This window comes from Monodon monoceros, unplaced genomic scaffold, assembly GCF_005190385.1.
Source record: "Monodon monoceros isolate NGI ecotype Baffin Bay Population unplaced genomic scaffold, NGI_Narwhal_1 Super_Scaffold_6, whole genome shotgun sequence".
Lineage (NCBI taxonomy): Eukaryota > Metazoa > Chordata > Mammalia > Artiodactyla > Monodontidae > Monodon > Monodon monoceros.
The window spans coordinates 38,787,124-38,809,403 of NW_021703783.1; the positions used below are offsets into that span (position 1 = coordinate 38,787,124).

General features: G+C 38.4%; 1 protein-coding gene across 3 annotated transcripts in view; it reads left to right on the forward strand.

Annotated features, from left to right (window-relative positions):
• Positions 1–22,280, forward strand: part of DIP2B (disco interacting protein 2 homolog B) — a 235,370-nt gene that overhangs the window by 171,921 nt on the left and 41,169 nt on the right. For 2 of the 3 annotated variants that reach the window (XM_029206503.1, XM_029206505.1), the window contains 12 exons: positions 2,150–2,305; positions 2,788–2,910; positions 6,489–6,686; positions 8,137–8,228; positions 9,923–10,033; positions 11,698–11,821; positions 12,434–12,543; positions 15,655–15,757; positions 16,948–17,012; positions 19,303–19,396; positions 19,867–19,986; positions 21,433–21,547. In XM_029206503.1, coding sequence (XP_029062336.1) covers positions 2,150–2,305; positions 2,788–2,910; positions 6,489–6,686; positions 8,137–8,228; positions 9,923–10,033; positions 11,698–11,821; positions 12,434–12,543; positions 15,655–15,757; positions 16,948–17,012; positions 19,303–19,396; positions 19,867–19,986; positions 21,433–21,547 — 1,411 coding nt within the window. The remainder of the gene's footprint in view (positions 1–2,149; positions 2,306–2,787; positions 2,911–6,488; positions 6,687–8,136; positions 8,229–9,922; positions 10,034–11,697; positions 11,822–12,433; positions 12,544–15,654; positions 15,758–16,947; positions 17,013–19,302; positions 19,397–19,866; positions 19,987–21,432; positions 21,548–22,280) is intronic. The other variant, XM_029206504.1, reaches the window with a different exon arrangement.

Sequence of the window (22,280 nt, forward strand, 5' to 3'; positions counted from 1 at the left end):
GTGTGTGTGTGTGTGTGTGTGTGTGTGTGTGTGTGTGTGTGTGTGTGTTCTAAGAGTCTGTGACATCTGCAGATAAAGATCCAGTTCAGATCTCTGCTTTTGCTTAATTAGTTGATACACATGGCACTAAGTGATGTATATGAACATCGTGTGTCTGTGATACTTTTCCTTGTTTTTTAACAATCCACTTGCATTTTGGTGTCTTAATTTTTATATCAGTGACCTTCCTGTTTCACCTTATATATATCTTTATTCTATTAATTGATTTCTGAAAAGAATAACTTGGAAACCTTTCAATTTAAGCCTATAATTTTTAAAGAAAATAGCTACCTTGAGGGTATGCTTGCCTACATTAAAAGGCCAAGTGCCAGCAACTGACGGCTTGTCCTGCACTCTTAGCTGTGCCCTTAATTGACTGAACCTCCCGAAGCAGCTATGGATGAGCATGCTCACCACCTCTTCTGTTGGGAGGGTAAGCAACAGAGCCATGGTGGGGTCAGGTTTTATTCCCACATTGTCTAAAAGAGAGCAGTTTCACTTGTTAAAAATATTTTCCTGATACCCAGTTAACTTTACCTGAATTTTTGTTAACGAGATGATTTCATCTGACTTCATATCTCATATTGCTTCCACTCTGTGAAAAGTTATTGGTTCAGGTACTCACAGGAACCATTTTATCCAACATTATTGCCTTTCGGATGTCTGCTCTAACAGAAGTAATTTATGTTTCTAAAAGAAAAATTTGAAAGTACAGATAAAAGGAAAAATAATCTACAAACCCACTTCTATGGATAACACTTAAGTGTTATCACTTTCACGTATATCCTTCTAGACCTTATTTGCATATAAATATGTAAGGTTTTGTTTTTGTTTTTACAGAAGTGAAATTGTACTAAATATAATGTTCATAACCTTTTATTAGCAGTGTATCACAGACATCTTTTATATCATTAATATAGAATTATACTTTTTTTTTTACGGTTTCAAAATATGCAACTGTATGGCTATGCCCTAGCTTATTTTAGCCGTTTCCCTATTTTGGGCATTTAAGTAGTATCCAGTTTTTTGCTATTATGAAACCGGAATGAACATCCTTGAACACACAACTTTGTGCATTTGTTTGATTATTTACTCTTAGGATGTATTCCTATAAGTGGAATTGCTGGGTCAAATAAAAATGTCTATTTTTAAAGCTTTGTTATCACATTATCCTACAGAAAGAATACACTGCAATATACTTGTGCAAAGTATTTAAAGCTTTAAAAAATATTAAACTAGTAATTATAGACTTTTGGGGCATGGAAAGCTTACTCCCAAATTGATTTTAGAAATTGTTTTATTATGCTTTTTCCCTTTTTCATAGTTACGAGTGGCCTTTCATTATTCTTGCGAATTGTATACTTTGCTTCCTCTAATTTTCGTTTTCTTCTAAGTTTTTTGTAACACATCCCTGTTGAATGGCTCTCTTCCAACTATATCATTATTTCTTTATAGTAAGAATCCCTACATGAAGCAGAATGTAACAACACTGTTTAATCATGCTTAGAGCAAGGGAAGAACCTTTTCTGTCAAGTAAATCCAAGTAACCTATTGGTTATTTTATAAAAATTAAAAGTGGATTTTATCTGGTTTTCTTCATTTGGGAACTTGAGCGATCTGACTCCCAAGACACAATTTCTGCCTTCAGTGAAAGAAGAAACATAGATAAACCAACGTAAACATGAAGAAATGCTCAGAAGACTAGACTGTTAGTAGCCATAATGATCATACTTTGATTTCATTTTGAAGTCACTTGCAATTTTTATTTTATTATGGTTATTTTTATAACATTGGATTTCTACCAGACTTTCTGTGTAGGAAACAGCATTTTTGAGAAATATTTGATATGCGATTTGATCTTACTAAGGCTGCTCAAGTTCTCAAGAGTAATAATTTTAGAAAGCTGATATGCCCTGGCTTAACCTCTTCCTCTCTCATTATATCTTGCTAGTAAAATGTGATTTTAAAGGTTGTTTTATTGGAGCTAGTGTCCCATTTATGTAGTTTTCTTTCTTCTTAAAAAACAAACCAAAAAAACTCCAAGATTTAAAGATTCTTATTTTTATTGCTAATGTAATATAATTCTAAATTTTGGTTTCTTCCCTCTTAGAGAACTTCTCTGCTCCCCCTGACGTCACTACAACTACCTCTTCTTCGTCATCATCTTCCTCAGTACGCCCCGCAAATATTGATCTACCGCCATCGGGGATAGTTAAAGGCATGCACAAAGGATCCAACAGGTCCAGCCTCATGGATACAGCTGATGGTAGGCACCTCTGTTTGATAGCTAAATAGGGCATATTAGTTAAACAGAAAAAATTCAAATTATAAACAGCAGTGCCTGATGTCCAGCAGTGGCAGAACTATACTGCGATTGACCTACTCACACAGATCATCTTGAGCTCCCTCTTTTCAACGTCTGCACTCCAGCAGCACTAACACTTGTTCACACTTAGTCTATACTTTCAAAAAGATACTCTGAACAAAAAGTATGGAAAAAGAAAAGAATGCTGTGAGTGAAAAGGGATGTTAAATGAAATATTTAAACAGTATTAATAATAGCATATTTTTTCTCTGTTGTCATAAAAATGGTAATGTACGTATTTGTACCTATTTGGCCCAGTTGAAATAGAATGAGACTGTGGACAAAGGCCAAACATCATTAGAAATAAAAGCTTCTAAGAGAATTGAGGAACTGAAATATCCCTAAAATCAATTAATTTTAACTTACCATTTTTTCCCTTATAGGTGTTCCTGTCAGTAGCAGAGTATCCACAAAAATCCAGCAGCTTCTCAACACTCTGAAACGACCCAAAAGGCCTCCCTTAAAAGAATTTTTTGTGGATGACTCTGAAGAAATTGTGGAAGGTAGTGGTAATATTAACAGACACGTATATTCCTTAGAAATTTCGTAAGCAGTTGCTACATGTTAGGTATTATACGATTTAAGGATGAACAAGGCATCGTTTTTGGTTGAAAGAGTTCATAGCTTTCTGCTCTTTATATTTTAAATCTCAGATGAAAAGTAAAGAGAGAGGGAGGGGAGAGAAAAACAAAGAGCTAACTATGGAACACAGAAATATGCTCTTTGAAATTAGGAACAAACACATAATTTTTAAAGTTGTTTCTATTTGGCATTATCCTAGAACGGGAGTGTCAAATTCGATCTCAAAAGTTTGCCCTTTTTTTTTTGGCTGCGTTGGGTCTTAGTTGCTGCACACAGGCTTTCTCTAGCTGCGGCGAGCGGGAACTACTCTTTGTTGCAGTGCACAGGCTTCTTATTGTGGTGGCATCTCTTGTTATGGAGTATGGGTTCCAAGCGCACAGGCTTTAGTAGTTGCAGCATGCGGGCTCAGTAGTTGTGACGCACGGGCTTAGTTGCTTCAAGGCATGTGGGATCTTCCCGGACCAGGGATTGAACCCGTGTCCCCTGCATTGGCAGGCAGATTCTTAACTACTGCACCACCAGGGAAGTCCTGCCCATTCTTTTCTAATATAACCCAGTCGTTTTGTTAAATCTACCAGTCAACACATATATGTATCTGCTTTAACGTGGTAGATGGTGAAATAGGTTCACGAAAATACAGTAACTCCCTTCTTCCCTCATGTTGTTGTTTACAATTTAGACAAAACATATACTGTAGGTGAAAGCTGAGTTTAGTCAATATGTATGTATCAACTGGTACAGGCAGTTTGGAGAAGGGAAGAATTCCATTTCATCTGTGTGGTTAGGGAAGGCTTCCTAGAGGAAGTGATAAGAGTGATTTATTCATTCAATAATTTTAAAAATATTTAGGGATAAAATAATATGATGTCTGGAATTTAATAGAAGGATTGGGAGGGGACTATATGGCGACATAGATGGAATGAGGGTGGCCATTTGATAGTTCTATCTAACAAAAGCTTTCGTCCAAAGAACTAAGTCTTGGTAGTTTTGCAGTCCATTTTTACGTCCTGAGGCTAAGAGTAGGCTTTGATCACATCAGACCTTAATGGAACTAGGCATGTTGGTAGATCAGATCCAGTCTTAGCCCACTTTGTACAGCAGGAAGCAACAAGCAACCTGACATATGAGGTTAAGATGAATTTCTGTTTCTTTAGGAGTCACTAAACTCATTGAACTATGGTCATCTTTCTTGATGGACTGATATTTTCAGGGTGTCTGTGCCAGTAATATCCTCTTCAGTCTTTTTGGTACTGTGTATTGACTAGGCAAGTGAAGGTCAAGGTTTAATAGAGTTATACTTGAGCAATATTCATACTTGAGCTCAATTAGAATAGAGCTAACAGCTTTCCACTAATTTTAAATAGGCAACATTTTTTTATTTGAATGACAGTTACCTTTGGAAAAGAAAAATACCTATATGTCTTTGGAAGTCTGGAAGAGTGTGCCCCAGGGTCTGCATTGAGGCCTAATGGATGGCAATAATGTACAGACTTTTACGACCAGAACTATGCCTACCATATATACAGTCTGTCCATAAAAAGAAAACTATTTATTTAGAATCACCCATGTTTATTTTTATACTTAATCTGGTGGTTTAGGGTCTGAGAATATGCAAATATTATTTACCTAGGGCAGTGAGTTGGGAAGTGAAACTGTTAGTTTTGTATCAGTAGAAAAATGAATGACATTTTAAGTAAGTTTCCCCAACCTGTCATTAAATTGAGCTGTAAAATAAAATTTATTTCACATTTCATTTGCCCTTCTAATACTTGCTGCTCGTTCCATCTGTCCTCTCTTCTATAATGCTTCTCTCATCTCCTACTCACCTGGCTAATCCCTACCCTTCCCCTCCCTTTAAGACTCAGCTCAGGCATTACCTCCTCCAGGTGGGAGACCCCATCCCCTAAGCTGGGTGGCATGGCCCTCTTCTGCCCTCTCTGTACCTGTCTCTGTCATGCACTGGTCATGTTTACTTAGCTCTGTGTATGAGTGTGTCCCCACTGTCTGGATACTCCTAGAGGGCATGGACCCTGTATTCCTTGTACCCGGCATTATTAGAAGCAATAAATGTTTGTTCAAAGAATGATATGTGCAGCATTTATCTTCTCAATGTTTATCACATCTTGTGCACATAATTGGCACTCAGTGAATACTTGGCCTTTTGTTCCATATGTAAATTATCTTTCCTGCTATGAAAATACAGGATTTTTTTTTTTGCTTTTTAATGTTTGAATAATACTTGTTTATTGTAGAAAAATTAAGAGAACTTAAGTTTTGTCTATATGAAAGAATATGAAATATTAGTCACCTCCAGTTTCTGGAATTGCCCATGTTAATGATCCTAGTGCTTTTCTTCTTTGTCCCCCAAGTTCAGTTCAATTTAATTAACATTGATTGAGCAACCATTATGTATTAGGCACTCTAGGCAATAAGAGGAATATGAACCATGTCTTCTCTCAAAAAGCTCTCAGTCAAGGGACTTCGCTGGTGGTCCAGTGGTTAAAACTCCACGCTTCCAATGCAGGGGGCCTGGGTTCAATCCCTGGTTAGGGAACTAGATCCCATATGTCGCAACTAAGGGTTCGCACACACCACACCTAAAGAACCCACGTGCCGCAACGAAGATCCTGTGTGCCACAACTAAGACCCAGAGCAGCCAAATAAATAAATAAATATTTTTTTAAAAAAAAAAAAGAGCTCTCAGTCAAAGGGGGAGAAAAAATTATGGAGTAGTAGATGCTCTTGAGCATCCTCAGTACTTTAATAAGGGTGCACTAGCACACAATGTGGAAGCACTAAGGAAGGAATGGCCCCGGGCGGCTTCCCAGGGAAGGTACCATTAGAGCTGCATCCTGAGAAGGATGAGTGCAAGTTCACCAGGAGGCAAAGGGATTGGCCATATGAGATGTGCACAGAGGTATAGAGACATGGAAGGAACATTGTCATTCATGCCCATTGTCTGCCTGAGTCCAATATGACCCTGTTGTATCCCCATTTTATAGATGAGGAAAATTGAGGCTGGGGTAACTCCTTTTGCCTCAGGTCACACTAGTAAAAAGTGAATGTAAGCTTGGGTTTTCTGATTCATAGTTCAATGCTTTATCATTAAACATAACCTGGTGAGGTGGAACCTGGCTTTCTAACATTGGACACAAACTAAAGGTCTAACAACAAGCTTACTAAAAATTGTAAAATTGCTAAACAGAAATGTATGCTTTGTGTTTTTTTGAACGTTCAGGCATTTGCTTTGTCAGGTTCAGGATTTGTTGTGTAAAATATATTAAATATGATTTTACGATTATGTGGGAAAATGAATTAAGGCCCAGTTTGTGGATTACTGTTTCTAACGACGTCCTTTATTTTCCCAGAGTGAGTTCAAGCCAGATAAAGATAAAGGGAAAGGGGAAATATACTTGAGATTAGAGACCTAAGTTGTGTTACTTGGTATTTGTACTTACTTCAGATCTTATTTTCATAACCTGTTGGGGTTGTTTTGGTACAGTACCTCAGCCAGACCCCAACCAACCCAAGCCTGAGGGACGGCAGATGACCCCTGTGAAGGGAGAGCCATTAGGAGTCATCTGTAACTGGCCTCCTGCTCTTGAGTCTGCCCTGCAGCGCTGGGGCACCACTCAGGCAAAATGCCCCTGTCTGACTGCACTGGACGTAACAGGGAAACCAATTTACACTCTTACTTACGGTGAGTTTCAGGAGTCCAGTTCCTTCCTTTTCTCCAAATAGTTCTTCAGATTATCATGGGTAATGTTTTTATCTTGCTATTTAGCAGTTAATGGTCATTGTGTTTCACTAGATCTTTTAAATTATTTTAATAGAATCCTAAGTTCTAAGTACAGCTGTTGCCAAATATTTTCTTTTGCTAAAGGGACTGTTGCAAACCAGCTGATATTTAAAAGAAGAAAGAGACTTTTTAGATCCACTGATGTTTAAACTTTAGGAGAGGATTTTAGGAAGACATTTGGGCAGGATTAATGGCATATGGTAAAAATCAGGTGGTTTTATCTAAAAATTGAAATTGGTTACTTTTTAGATCTTTGTCATTTACTTCATCCTGCCTCTTGCGTGTAATAGGCACAAAATTCTATAATGAACAAAGAATCAGTAGTTTTCCATTTAGTTTTGTTTTACAAATTTTTAAAATAACTTTATTTTTATTATTTCTTTTTTTAAATAACAAGAAGAATGGATTCAACTTGGGCTGTGAGATTTTGTACTAGTTTATTCAGACAGATTCCTTTTTCAACCTTCACAAGTGGTATACATTGTCCATAGATCTCCATATAGAATATTTTAGAGAAATAGTTTTTATTTAAAGAATTGTACAGATTGACATGAGTTTCCATCTTCAATGCCCCTCTGAATGAGTTGTGTGTAAAACCAACATATCTTTGCAAAATAAAATGATTTCACTTTCTTCATAATCTAAAATAAGAATTTCTAAGGGTGGTCAGGGAAAGGAGCCGGAGAGGGGAGCAATAGGCTTTTCCCCCTAAAATTGTTTTTAGCATTCATTTCAGAAGCTGTACATTAATCTCATCCATGTACCCTTTAAGAAAGCAGTCAGCTAGCCAAACCTTTACATGTTTATTTAACATCTTTGACTATATCCACATGTTTCACACAGTTAATTTCCATTTTATTGTCTGTTTTCACTGAAATACAGTGGTATGGAATGCTCAGTCATTTGAGGCGTACTTTTGCTTTGCACTTGCTTCAGTTATCCAGTATCATATGTGTAAGTGTTTCTTCAGAAAAAGCTTAGAAAGAAGCTGTCTTCTGATTTTCAGTCCTGTGATAAAAACTTGTTTCCTTCCCTTTAAATCTGATCAGCTCACATCAAATTATTTCTAAAGATATTCAGATTACTTCAGAGAAGAATTTGAAATATTATCTAAATCAGAGTGAGCTTTCGGTGATGTTTCATTTTTGCTTGAAGGCAGCACTGGCTTTCGTAAACTACAGTGACTGTGAAGCAGTTTTTGTGGCGGAGGGCCTCTCTGTGTGTTGAGGGTGCTGCTTGCCTAATGTATCATTTGCTAGTGGCCGTTATCTCATTTGGTGTGCTGATGAACTGAATGCCCTCTTGCTGAAGTAGGCCTGTGTTTTTCTATATGACTGTTTTCTTTTTCCAGGAAAGTTGTGGAGCAGAAGTTTAAAGTTGGCCTACACACTGCTTAATAAACTGGGGACCAAAAATGAACCTGTATTAAAACCTGGAGACAGGGTAACTGGTTTTTTTGTTTGTTTGGTTGGTTTTTTGGGGGGTTTTTTGTTTGTTTGTTTTAGGGAGGTGATGTTTATTTTCTAGCATGCACATTCTGGATTTTTAATGTACAACAGCACAATTTATATAACTCTTACTCTTAGAAAATGAAAATGGTTTGGTTCCAACCCAGGTTATAATTCTTGCATTTATAGTTTGAAGGATATTCACATGTCTCTTTACTAATGAAAATAAAGAGAAACCTAAGTCTTTCTGTAAATAAATATTTCAATATTTAGACAACAAAAATAGCAATCAAGTTTACTCTTTGATTTTTTTCTTTGAAAAATGCCCCATAAAACTTTCAAAACAATATTCTGGGGGTGTGGACAGGGAGGGCGACTTATGTTACTTCTAAGAAGAAACAAATTGACATCATTAATTTCTTTTTAAATTAGAGGTGACATTAAAATTTTTTTCAATATTTAAAGGGTTTATTCACTTTCTAAATAAAATTACTTCTTATCATGAAATATTACTTTTCATTTGGGCTTGTAGAATGAAACACCAGCTACATACACAACAGAATTCATTTTAGTAGGCTCATGATTACAAAATTTCCTAAACTAGCCTTTTAAAGATATTAATACTTACACATTTTGGCAAAGGGCATCTAAAGTATGGCTTTTACTTTTAAGTATGACTTGTGAGTGTATCATAATCTTCACTGAACCCTAAGAAGGTAATTTCGTGTCTTCCTAACATGGACACTTGTGTGCAGAAAGGAAATGGGTTGTTTAAATGTCTTGTGCATTTAGTGTTTTTTTTAGAACTCTAGAAGGTTCAGAACTGAACTTACCTTGGGAGTAAGTTAAGAGAATTTTTAAGTGAGAGAAAGAAAGGGAGAAACAAAAGTCCAATGACATAATTAAGTTTCAAATGTTAATCTGTGAATATCCAAGCCAAGGAACAAACTCCACAACAATCGTGACTTCTGTGTTTTTGCATTCCTTGAGGAAATTAGGAAGGGTCAGTTATCTCTGATGCATTACAGGTGAGATCACAGGTTTGAACATATTATGGAGGTTTCACTGTTTATCTTTTGTAAATGAATTAACTTTATATTCATAATGGTTTCTGCCAGTATTGCTTATACCTACTACCAAATGCCTTCTTGCTAGTATACTTGCATTGTTGGTTAAGTGAGTAAGGATTAATGCAATGAATTTGTTAAAAAGTAAGAAACCTTAGGTTTGCCCTAAGGTGGTAATTGAGTCCGTCAATTCTTGTAGGTTCTCTCTGAGAGATATAAGGCTTATTCTTTAATATGTTAGTCTATCTAGAGAGATCCATCACATTAATTTTATTGCTTTAGCCCTGCACTAAAGTAAATTGCCTTAGGTTTTCTAAGTAATTAACTTACTACTGAAGGTGAGTTGTTTACTGCTAAATCACCAATAGAATTAACTGAAAAATTCTTATGGTGATGATGAATTGCATTATAGTCCCCGAACCGTGCCTAGTATAATCATGGGAATGACAGAGATCTTTTTAGATGTGTGCATCCTTCTGAATAAGTTAATTTTCTTTAGGCCATTAAATGGTTTGATGTATTGTGTCCATGCTAAATGTCATATATAAATCTATCACTTAGTGGCATTGAAAGCGTTAGTCTCCTCTTATTCCTCTGTATTGAATGTCATTATGTATTATAGGTAGCCCTGGTTTACCCCAACAATGATCCAGTCATGTTTATGGTGGCTTTTTATGGATGTCTCCTTGCCGAAGTGATTCCAGTGCCTATAGAGGTACCTCTTACCAGAAAGGTAACATTGCTAAATTTAGAGAAGTGTAGCCTGATGCGACATGGCAGGCATTGGGGTCTTGGATCAGTTGACTTAGTTACAACATTAAAAAATAGTCTGACCATTTTCTTAGGTACTTAGCTTCACTTTCTAAAAACATGAAAGTTGTAGGAAATTTATTTATGAATATTTATAAGTTTCATGAAAATAACCTGTTTTCAACCGAGATAGAATTTTTCTAGTGTTATATATCACGTAAAAGTTATGGGGGCATACTTGACTTTTCAACGATTACCATTTATAAAGAGTACCACTCGGGAATTCCCTGGCGGTCCAGTGGTTAAGACTTGGGCTTTCAGTGCCGTTGACCCGGGTTCAATCCCTGGTCGAGGAACCCACAAGCCACGTGGTACAGCCAACAACAACAAAAAAAGTGCCACTCTCGGGACTTCCCTGGTGGTGCACTGGTTAAGATTTTGCCTTCCAGTGTAGGGGGTGTGGGTTTGATCACTGGTCGGGGAGCCAAGGTCCCACATGCCTTGGGGCCAAAAAAACAAAACATAAAACAGAAGCGATATTGTAACAAATTCAATAAAGACTTTAAAAATGGTCCACATCAAAAAAAAATCTTAAAATAAGAAGTACCACTCTTGCTTCAGAGACTATAGATAATCCACATTTACAATAGGTGAAACCTTTCCGTGAAGGGATTTCCCTTAACTGTATCATAACATCTAGGGCCTCCATTAAGTCGAAGGGTGGTGCAGTGATGTTGTGTTACTACTCTGGGGTACAGAATTTACTTTGACCTCACATCCGTTCTACTAAAATAAGTGTATGTGGCAGATGTCAAAGTTTAACTGAATGATTTCTCCATGAGCTGTTTGACCCTAATTTTCTCGTGCAGTTTATTATTGGGAGTTGACGGTGAAGACAAATATGGTGGAGACTATGGATTTATAAGAAAAAAATTATTTTCTGAAAGGAATAAAAAAATTGGTAGCATCCCTGAAACTCTGGTTGATGGGTATAGTATCTTTAGATTGGTCAGGAAATCATAGGGTTGTTCTTAAATTATTAAGTTGGCAATGTTTATGTGGTTTCATAATGATACTTTTAAGATGAAATTTTAATTGAAATGCTTTAGGCTATCTCTTTTGGTTTCTTCCTCGGCTATTGCTGTAAGGCTTAAATCTACCTCCTTTAAAATAGAATAATACGGAGTATGTGGACCTGGGTATAACCGTCCATTCACTTTCATTGTAAATTTGTACATCTGGTGTCCATTTACATTATTTATTTTGTTCTGACCTGAATTGCTTTGCTTTTGGATTTGGAGGTATGGCTAGGTCAAGACAACTTAACCATGTTCACTTTTATTTCATTTCCTGAGATCAATCTAAAAGAGGAGTGTTGCTGACCATTCACTAAAATGGTCACATTTGGCTGGTGGAATTCATCGTTAGCAATGTCAGATTAATAAAATGTGATTTGCACTCAGGAAATCATTGTGTTGTAGAAATTATTTGGAAGAACATATTGTCACTGGATTTTGACAATTGCCAGATATCAGGGGGTTCCACGAATGTGTCACACAAGTGCCAGAGTGTTACTGAGTGTCAGGTTTGGGGCTTCATTGTGCTCACGTTCACTCCCCTACCTTGCTCATTATCTTTCCTCCACAGGATGCTGGAGGGCAGCAGATTGGCTTCTTGCTGGGAAGCTGTGGTATTGCCTTAGCTCTTACCAGTGAAGTTTGTCTAAAGGGATTGCCAAAAACCCAGAATGGAGAAATTGTACAGTTTAAAGGTTAGTAATATTTGTACCTGAATTATCAGTTAAAAATTAAAGCTGAGTGCTTTAATTAGTGTTTTAATATAATAATAGCTAAGTACTTAACATATATTTTCTTATTTAATTCTCACAATCTTATGAAGTAGGTACCATTATTATCCCCATTTTACAGGTGAGGAAAGTGAGACACAAAGAGGTTAAGTAAGTTGCCCAAAGTCACAGCTAATATATGGCAGAGCAGCGATTTGAACCCAAATCTGTCTGATTCCACAGCCCACACCCTTAACCTTTATGCTGATGGTTGGAAAAGCTACCACTCTGTTCACTAAAGCTAAATGCTACATGTAGAGACAGAGGATAGACCACTAACCTCAGTGGACTTCCACTGCCAAATGGACCTCCCAGTTGTTGAGGTAATGTCAAGGCCTGGAATTAGCATGTGGAACGATTGTACTTTTGAAAGAAGGTATAATTGTCTGGTGATTTATCACTAAACACTAATAAAGATATTTTACTGATTATAAAATGACCTTGATTTGGTCTCTTGATATTTAAAATGACCAATTCATTGTGAACTCCTTTCCTGATGGCTTAGGCAATTCAATTTTTATTTTGGGTTTGATTTAGGTTGGCCCCGGCTCAAATGGGTTGTAACAGATTCCAAGTACCTTTCAAAGCCACCTAAAGACTGGCAACCCCACATCTCACCTGCTGGTACAGAACCAGCATACATTGAGGTAAGTCCTGAGACTAGGATGTACATTCTGGCTTTTCCTTTGGCTTCAATTGCTGTCCCACAAAATTTTAAACTAACTTTTTGTAGTTTTAATGTTAGTAGATCCTCCTGGTTTGTTAGATTTCCATCTTTTGGCTTGTAAAATGCCTTATAGTGGCCCTTCTATTCTAATTATTTTGAACATAAATACATATTCAAGAGAAAGACAACAAAGAAATTGATCCTTGTCATATAAGAAAGTTACAAAAGACTTAGAGAAGTTCAGAGGTTTAAGAAATGCTTTACTGGCAGAGATATTTTTCTGCTGCTTTGGGGATGGGAGTGGTGGGGGGTGATGGGAAGCAAGAGACTGGAGAAATGAGGAGGACAAATAGCTGTGCTTGAAAAGAACAAATTTAGGGTTTCCCTGGTGGCGCAGTGGTTGAGAGTCCGCCTGCCGATGCAGGGGACACGGGTTCGTGCCCCGGTCCGGGAAGATCCCACATGCCGCGGAGCGGCTGGGCCCGTGAGCCATGGCCGCTGAGCCTGCGCGTCCGGAGCCTGTGCTCTGCAACGGGAGAGGCCACAGCAGTGAGAGGCCCGCATACCGAAAAAAAAAAAAAAAAACAAATTTAACAGATAAAGAGCAAGAAGAAACAGATGGCTAGAGGGTTTGGTATTGAATGTTAGTGTAGGAACTTGACTGATTGATAACATAATTCAGTTGAGGGATTAAGTCCTACTGCATACCAGGCACCAGGCCAAGTGCTTTATTTTTTTTTTTTTTTTTACTTTTTTAAAATTTATTTATTTTTGGCTGTGTTGGGTCTTCGTTGCTGCGCGTGGGCTTTCTCTAGTTGCAGCGAGCGGGGGCTACTCTTTGTTGCAGTGTGCGGGCTTCTCATTGCAGTGGCTTCTCTTGTTGCGGAGCACGGGCTCTAGGCACACAGGCTTCAGTAGTTGCAGCACATGGGCTCAGTAGTTGTGGCTCGCGGGCTCTAGAGCACAGGCTCAGTAGTTGTAGCACACAGGGCTTAGTTGCTCCGCGGCACGTGGAATCTTCCCAGACCAGGGCTCCAACCCGTGTCCCCTGCATTGGCAGGCGGATTCTAAACCAGCACCACCAGGGAAGCCCTGGCCAAGTGCTTTATATGCATTATCTCAGTCAGTCCTCACAAGTACCCTGTGAGGTGGGGGGCTGTTATTAAACCTGCTTAGTACCTGAGGAGACTAAGACTTTAACTTGAGTAACCAACCAAAGGTTTGTCTAAAACCTTTGACTCAAAGTTGACAGAGCTCGGACTCAAACTCATATCTGTTTCACTCTAAAAGCTATGCCCTTGAGTACTCTGCATCTTGCTTGAGACATATTAGTAAATGCTCACCAACTGTTTGCTAAATTAATGAATAAACATCCATAAATTTTTTTAAAAGTTTGGGGGAAAAAATCCACCCAACTTGAGCCCTGTAGTGATAACTTTGGCTGTAAAAGGGAAGAGAGTGGGCAGTAGCTTTGAGGCAACGTGGTGATGTTGGATCGAAGGAGGATTGCTTTTAAAGGTGGAAGGGATCTGGGTACATTTAAATGACAGACAAGTAAACAGGCGATTAAAATACCAAATTTAGCAGTCAGCTCTCAATCCATATCATCTCCCAGTGATGACATGGTTCACCCCTTCATCCCCCTTAAAACTGCTCACTGGCTTCCCTGACTACTCACTGACCACTCCTTTTCAGTCTTCTTTATTGGTTCTTCCTAAAAGGTAAAGTGCCCTTCATTCTGTGGCCCCTGCTTAGCTCTCTGACCTCATGTAGAACTACTGTCCTCTACATTTCTATGCTTCTGCTATTCTGAATTAACTTGCAGTTTTCACTTGGGACCCTCTTATTACCCACAGGACATTGCTAGTGAGTTTCAAGTATCCTGTGGGTAATAAGGAGCTTTTAAAGGGTTGTCAGCAGAAGAGTGACAAGAATAAATATGTTGTTAAAAGATTTATCTGTTTGGTGGAGTTAAGAAGGGAAATGGGGAGCTTTTACAGTTATCCAGGTGAGCCCAAGTTCATGGTGATGGGGATGGAGAAAAGTGGTTGGATGGAATTGAGATACAGTAAGAAATAGAAGAGACAGGACTTAGTGACTAACTCTGGAGAGGGCGGAGGCAAGAAAGACACTTGGGTTTCTGACTTGGGCAACTGGATAGATGATGGATGGCATCCTTCGCTAAGACAGAAAGTACAGCAAGAAAAGTTTTCATGGGCGAAAGGTAGAGGGGTGGTGTTGGCTGCGTTTCACAGGAGTACGGGTCATTCGAGGGGAAGGGTTGACCCTCTGAGTCTGGATCTCTGGAGAGAGGTCTGGACTGGAAGTAGAGAATTGGGAGTCTTCAGGAATGTGGTACCCTGATGAATTAAAGTGAAAAGAGAAGAGGAAGAACAGAACGTTCAGGGAATGCCAACATTCAAGGCATGGGCAGAGAAAGTGGAGGGGAAAGGAGAGAGAGAGAGAATATTGAATAGGAAGGGGAGTATCACAAAAGCCAAGGAAGGAGAAAGTGTCAAGAAAGGAGGTGTCAGATATTACAGAAAGGTCTGATAAAGTAACGTATGCAATATGTGCTTTTGATTTAACAATAAAAATGTGACTGATCTTGGTAAAAAGCAACTTGAATGGAGCATCGAGGTAAAAGCGAAATTATAGCTGATTGATTTGGAGGAATGAATAGGCCATTTCCCAGTCTCCCCTCCCAGCCGGGAGCTGCTGATAGACAGGGACCACACTTGCACACCTTTAGCTCTTGCTCTTGCCGTGTATTTGATACTGTGCTTCTGTTAACACAGCTGAGGTCACATGTTTGTTTTAGCTTCTTTAGCAGCCACTTCACACTGACAACTAATTAAACTTTTAAGAATTTTTCACACATACTTTTGTTGAGCTTTGACATTACCCAGTCCTATCTTTGTGTGATTAGAGTTTGGGGCCCAAGTGCGTAGCCTCAGATATTTATATGAAACGTTAAATTCAGCCCATCGTCATGGCTTTTCGGGGTTTCGTTTTTGGATTCCAGTTTTGTCATTTGAAATAACCCATTTTGTTGTTTCTTGTGTTTCTGTTTTTGTGTTTTTTTTTCTAGTATAAAACAAGCAAAGAAGGGAGTGTAATGGGAGTTACAGTGTCCCGCCTTGCAATGCTGTCTCACTGCCAAGCTCTGTCGCAGGCCTGCAATTATTCTGAAGGTCAGACTTCACCCCGTGACTGCCTGCACTGTGAGCTCAGATCTGTGTGACTTCGAGCAGAGTGCTCGGCGGCTGGACTCCAGTTAATGACCGCATTCAGAGGGAAATGTTCTAAGACACATTCTTGGCTTGCTTTCTTCTTTTTCACAAATATGCTGTGATTTAAAGAAACTAGAATTCTGGGCAAACCAAATATGTAAAGCATGATTTCTAGAGTGCAGAAATAGAAAACTAATTAAAACCATGTGCTTATTAGCCGCGGAATGTCAGGTACCTCCATCTCCCCATGCATTAGAGCTGCTACCAAGCTGTATGGAGTTAGAGTCAAAGAAATTCTGCTACCAAAAAACACAAATTAAAACACAAAAATGTATTCTGGGTTGTTGGACTTTAGATGTGTTGATATATATTGTGTAATGACTATTCCCCTTAGAATGTTCTTCACAATATTAATTTTTTTAGTGTTTTATTTTCCTTTCATAGAATGAAACAAGTTAATACATGCTCATTATAGCAGCATTACAGAGCTGCATTCTTGTCTGGTTAAAAATATATATGTTTGTGTGTGTAATGAAATCAATCAAAATGCCAACAAATGCAGTTGATTATTATATAATACATTCATATAATGGGTTTTACGCTGAGGTATTAAAACTCATGTTCTTGAATATTAAAGATTGTTTCAGTATATCATTAAGTGGAAACAAATTAGATACAGAGCAGTATGTGCCAATATTGTTAGTCAAGTATCTGTCTCTATATAAGCATTCTAAGTATATAAGCTTAGAATTATATGTGCATGTATGTAGATATAATATATAGATATATACATACACCAACATTTTTTGTTTTCTCTAGGAAGTATAATTTTTTACATATGCTTGTGAAACTTCCAGAGTTTCTAAAACAAACATGTGTTCCTTATATAATTAGGAAAAAATTATTATCTCGAAGACAGTGCCAAAGTCAAGGAATTCCAAACTCATTGTTTCTTCTGTGACCATGTCACCCTGTGATCAGTCCCCCAGCCAATTTGAGGGTACCCTCAAGTAATTAGAAGACCCTGAGAACTTTTAGTGGTTTCTTTAAAAGTACCAAATCAGTTGTTTAATAGAGGCAAGTGACATAATTTTGCTACTTAACACTAAAGACGATTTCCTTGTGTTTTTTCCTATTTTTTTCTATTTTAGGGGAAACAGTAGTAAATGTTTTAGACTTTAAGAAGGACGCTGGGCTGTGGCATGGCATGTTTGCGGTAAGCTACACAGAATCGAGGCCTTTACTGTAAATTGTGCTTATGATTCAGGTCACTGTGCGTGCCGTGTAACCACAGCGTCACTCAGTGCTTGTCTGAAATTTAAGCCCCTAAAAGATCAGTAGTATTTTCCAGGGGGATTTGATTTTGTGGTACGAATGGTAATTTTTTTAAAGGAGAATGTAATTCTGTTTTTTCTTCATTGTGTGGTTGGGTGTACCTTTCACATAATAGTATATAGGAGAACTTAGGATCAAAAATCCTTTACATATCTGCTCTGATGACTCAGAGCTTAAAAATTTCTACCAATGGCTATATGTTTATTTATAATTTTCCAAAACTATGAGAGTCACCTCTTCTCTTTTCTGAAGAAAAGATTACTTAACTATATCTGGAACTTTGCAACTGTGTTTAATAATATCTAACCTTTCCCATTGGACAAAGTGTCTTGAATGAGTCCATGCTGCAATGAAAGAGTAGAATAACAAGGTAGATGAGACTGCTTTCCATAATAGAGGAACAGGTACCATCCTAAGGGAGTTAGAAAAAGGTGACTTCCTCCCAGCTGTGGTCTCAAGTTTTATGGAAGAGGTGACAGTTGAGTTGGACTAAAAAATGGGTAAGATGTAGCCATATAGAGATATTTGGGGGGTGGAAGTAGAAGGGGGGACATTTCACGTGGGAAAAGCTACATATGGAGCATGCTGGGGAGAGAGAAGAGATACATTATCCTGCAGTTGAAAGAACCTTTGAGAGTATCTCCTCACACATTGCAGGAGTCAGAGAAAGAGTAGGAAATGAAGCATGGGGAAGAGGAGCGGTTTCCCTTTTCTTCCAGGACCCCTCAAATTAGTAAAAAAAAAAAAAAAAAAAAAAGAACCCTTATTCCTTGAGCATACATGCTTTCTTGCTCTTTTCTAAAGTCCTTCCCATTTTGTTTTTTTTTTTGTCAGCGGTTAAGAAACCCTTGTGAGGAGTTAGAGGGAATCTTCTCTCTCTGATACACAGAGCAAGATAGAGACACGTGTGAAGAATTAGTTATACACACCATTCTTTCCCTGAAATCCAAAAGTTTGTCACCATAGCTAGAAACTTGGGGGAGGGAGGAAAAAGAGGTTTACAGTGGTATTTTGGTATCTTTGGGCCACTTGGGTGGTGAACAAAATGGCTAGTCTAAGTACCAAGACTTAACTACTCTGTCAGGCTGGGTCTCTGTGGGGACAGGGGGTCCTGGGTATGTTCGGTCTGGGTGGCAGGAGAGACACCAAATTGCATGACGCCCTCAGGTTACTCAGCTTTATCTACCCAAACACCTAACGGGTCTGGGCAGGACCTCCGGTAAGCAACAGGGAAACGTTGATTTCTTGCTTTGTAAGACCCAGTCCTCTGTGGTATGTGGCAAGCATAAACATGATGAAAGCGCTTAGAGGGTTAGAGAGCAGTTTGGCAGTTCTCTGTTCAGTGGTAAAAGCACACATCCTATGACTCAGCAGTACAACTTTTCTGTACCTACCCTAGAGAAACACTTACACACGTGCCAGGGAAATGAGTATAAATATGTTCCTTGAAACATTGTTTGCAATTGCAAAAAAAATCTGTCAATAATAGGGAAATGCCCAAATAAATTGTGGTACAGTCATACTATAGAATACTATGCAGCAGATCAAAAAAATTGTATAGATCTCTTATACTGATGTACATAGATCTACTCTAGAACAATTTAAGTGAAGAAAAAGCAAGTTGGGGCTTCCCTGGTGGCGCAGTGGTTGAGAGTCCGCCTGCCAATGCAGGGGACACAGGTTCGTGCCCCGGTCCAGGAGAATCCCACGTGCCGTGGAGCAGCTGGGCCCGTGAGCCATAGACGCTGAGCCTGCGCGTCCGGAGCCTGTGCTCCGCGACGGGAGGGGCCACAACAGTGAGAAGCCCACGTACCGCAAAAAAAAAAAAAAAAAAAAAGCAAGTTGTAGATATATGTATAGTATGATGCCTTTTATGTTAAAAATACTTTTATGTTTCTCTGGGGATTAATATATATGTAAATACATGGGAAAAAGAAGGATCCATGGCAGATTCATAACAATGATTATCTCTGAGGAGGAAAGAAGGGAACCAGTTTTGAGAATAGGTAGCAAAGGAGGCTTCAACCTTATAGTTAATATTTTCAATTTTTTTCAAAGAGCATGTGTTTGAGTATTGTATGGTTAAAATTGTTAACAAAATATCAGTTCAGCTTTAAAATGCTAAGTATGTATTAGGTATTGATTACTTTTTATCTTTCTTTGCTTTTCAGAATGTAATGAATAAGATACATACAATTAGTGTACCCTACTCTGTTATGAAGACTTGCCCTCTCTCTTGGGTCCAAAGAGTACATGCCCACAAAGGTAGTTACACACAGCATCTAAGCTTTGATTATGTGACTGTTGGCAATTTCAGGGATTTTCAAATTGCTCTTCTAGCGACATTAATTCTATGCCTTGGTGCCTTGACAGATTTTAGAGTTTGGTTATTAAAAAATCAGATATGTTGTCTAGTTCATCTCAGTTGATGTCCATTCTTAAGAATTGTGCCCGAATCTGGGCCCTGAATTAGATTTATTGGGTGCTTTGGTGTTCGAAGCTTCCTTGGCTAGGATACGAGGCCTGCCTGCAGGTCACAGTGAGCAAGGCAGTCGTGTGTCCAGTCAGTCGCCACCGCCTCAGAGCACCTGGAACAATTTCTTTGAAACCTTTTTTATTTTTCTGTAAGTGAAAATCATGATTCCTAAAATAAGTAAAAATGTTTTTATTATAATATATTAATATCTACCAAATTTAACATGTGTGTATTGACTTTATCTCTTTTGCATTTATAGCCAAGGTTGCTTTAGTAAAATGCCGAGACTTGCACTGGGCTATGATGGCACATCGGGACCAAAGAGATGTGAGCTTGAGCTCCCTCCGCATGTTGATTGTGACTGACGGAGCTAATCCCTGTGAGTATTTCTAGAGTGTCAGTCTGGGAATATCCTTTCCTTTGGTAGTCTGTTTTCATCCCCTTTCTGTAAGCATTTTTTTTTTTTTATATCTGTATTGAGAGATAATTCACATACCATAAAACTTGCCCATTTAAAGTACCCTTCAATGGGGGACTTCCCTGGAGGTCCAGCGGTTAAGAATTTGCCTTCCAATGCAGGGGGTGTGGGTTCGATCCCTGGTCGGGGAGCTAAGATCCCACATGGCTCCTGGCCAAAAAACTAAAACATGAAACAACAGAAGCAATATTGTAGCAAATTCAATAAAGACTTTAAAAATGGTCCACATCAGAAAAAATCTTTTAAAAAATTAAAAAAAATAAAGTACAGTTCAATGATTTCAGTATATTCACAGAGTTATATGGCTATCACCATTGACCTGAATTTAGAACATCATCATCCCCAAAAGAGACCCCACACCCATTAGTAGTCACTCCCCATTTCCCATCCTCTGTGCCCTAGCCAACTGCTAATCTACTCCCTGTCTCTGTATGTTTATCTATTCTGGACATTTTGCATAAATGTAGTCATGCTATATGTGGTCCTTTGTGACCGGCTCCTTTCACTTAGCATGTTTTCAAGGTCCCTCCATGTTGTAGCCTGTGTCTGTACTTTATTCCTTTATATTGCCATATAATATTCTATTGTATAGATATACTACATTTCATATAGTCATTCATCATTTGATGGATCTGTAAGCTTTTAAAACCACTCCATGCTCACTCATTTAGGTCCTTTCTCTATCATGTAACTAAAAAGAGCTATGAGAAGGTACCTTGATATAGCCAAGTGTCTGGACTTTATGTAAATTCCCTGTCACCAAATCTAAGGAGTTTGCAAAAGCTTTTAGAGATCTTACTGTGTTGCCTGCTTTTCCTGACAAGCATAAACATCTTGAGCCTCCACAGGGTAGAATCAGGTAAAGCATTAGATACTACTATGTTCTTTGTCATCAGTGGATTTTTGTCAGTAGTCACAGTGATCATCTTGGTATAAAACACAGACCTGGGACTGACCTTAGTAAGAAACAAGTCAGAGAATACATGAACAGGATGGAACTAAGCCAGAGTATTAGTAATGCACTGGCTAAACTGCAGTAGTTACTTCAGGAAGAGTTGCTTCCGAACTGGTTACCTGTTGCCTGCAGTGCATCTCTCCTATTGATTGGGCAGTTTGGTAGGAGCAGCCTTATTTTAAGTTGTAACTTTCAATAGTGTCACTGACCTTTCATGGGCTAGATGAGCATTTGTTTGTCCTTGAAACCTATCAACCATTTCACAGGCACAGTAAAATATTTGCATGGAATTGATGATGTACAGATGTGTTGGCTTTCTGTTCTTTACCAGTTTCCTGCAATAATGAAAATCATGTTTTCAGTTTTCAAGTTGATCTGTTTCAACTCCTCAGGGTCTGTGTCATCCTGTGATGCCTTCCTGAGTCTGTTCCAAAGCCACGGTCTGAAACCTGAGGCCATCTGTCCGTGTGCTACTTCTGCCGAAGCCATGACTGTCGCAATCCGCAGGTATCGTTCAGAATGTTGGTGCTCTTGATGTATGTTACAACTCTGATCAAATGTGCAGAATGGACCAGGTGATGACAAGGGGTGTGATCTAATTTTCTGCTTCGTAATCCTGAAAGTGAAAATGACTTTGTAAAGCAGTTTGAAGCATCTCATTTATTTTTCCCACTCTTGCCCTAAGTGTAACTGGTAAATTGAAATTTTACTTTAGTTATTATCATCTCGTATTTGTGAATTAGTTCTTTTTCTGTCTTGTTTTGCCCTTCAGAATCCTTAGTTAGCATCTTAGACTACAAGTAGACTGTTCTTGATTGTAGTTTATATATGCAAAGTACCTATATAGAGAGTACACCCAAGCCAGTATTTTCCTTTTATTTATTTTTTAATTGAAGTATAGTTGATTTAGTGTTGTGTCAGTCTCTGCTGTACAGCAAAGTGACTTGGTTATACACATATATCCCTTCTTTTTTTTTTTTTATACAGTAGGACCTTGTTGTTTATCCATTCTAAATGTAATGGTTTGCATCTACCAACCCCAAACTCCCAGTCCATCCCGCTCCCTCCCCGTCCCCCTTGCAAGCCAGTATATTCTTAACAACTGATTAAAATTTACTTTTTCCATCTGAATGAAAGTTCACCATGCTTTGCACATGTAAATTAGATTAATTTGGCATGTTTTGGGTAGAGAAAAAATGCGGATTTTTGTGTGTATGGTAGCCAGAGGAAATTTCCTTTC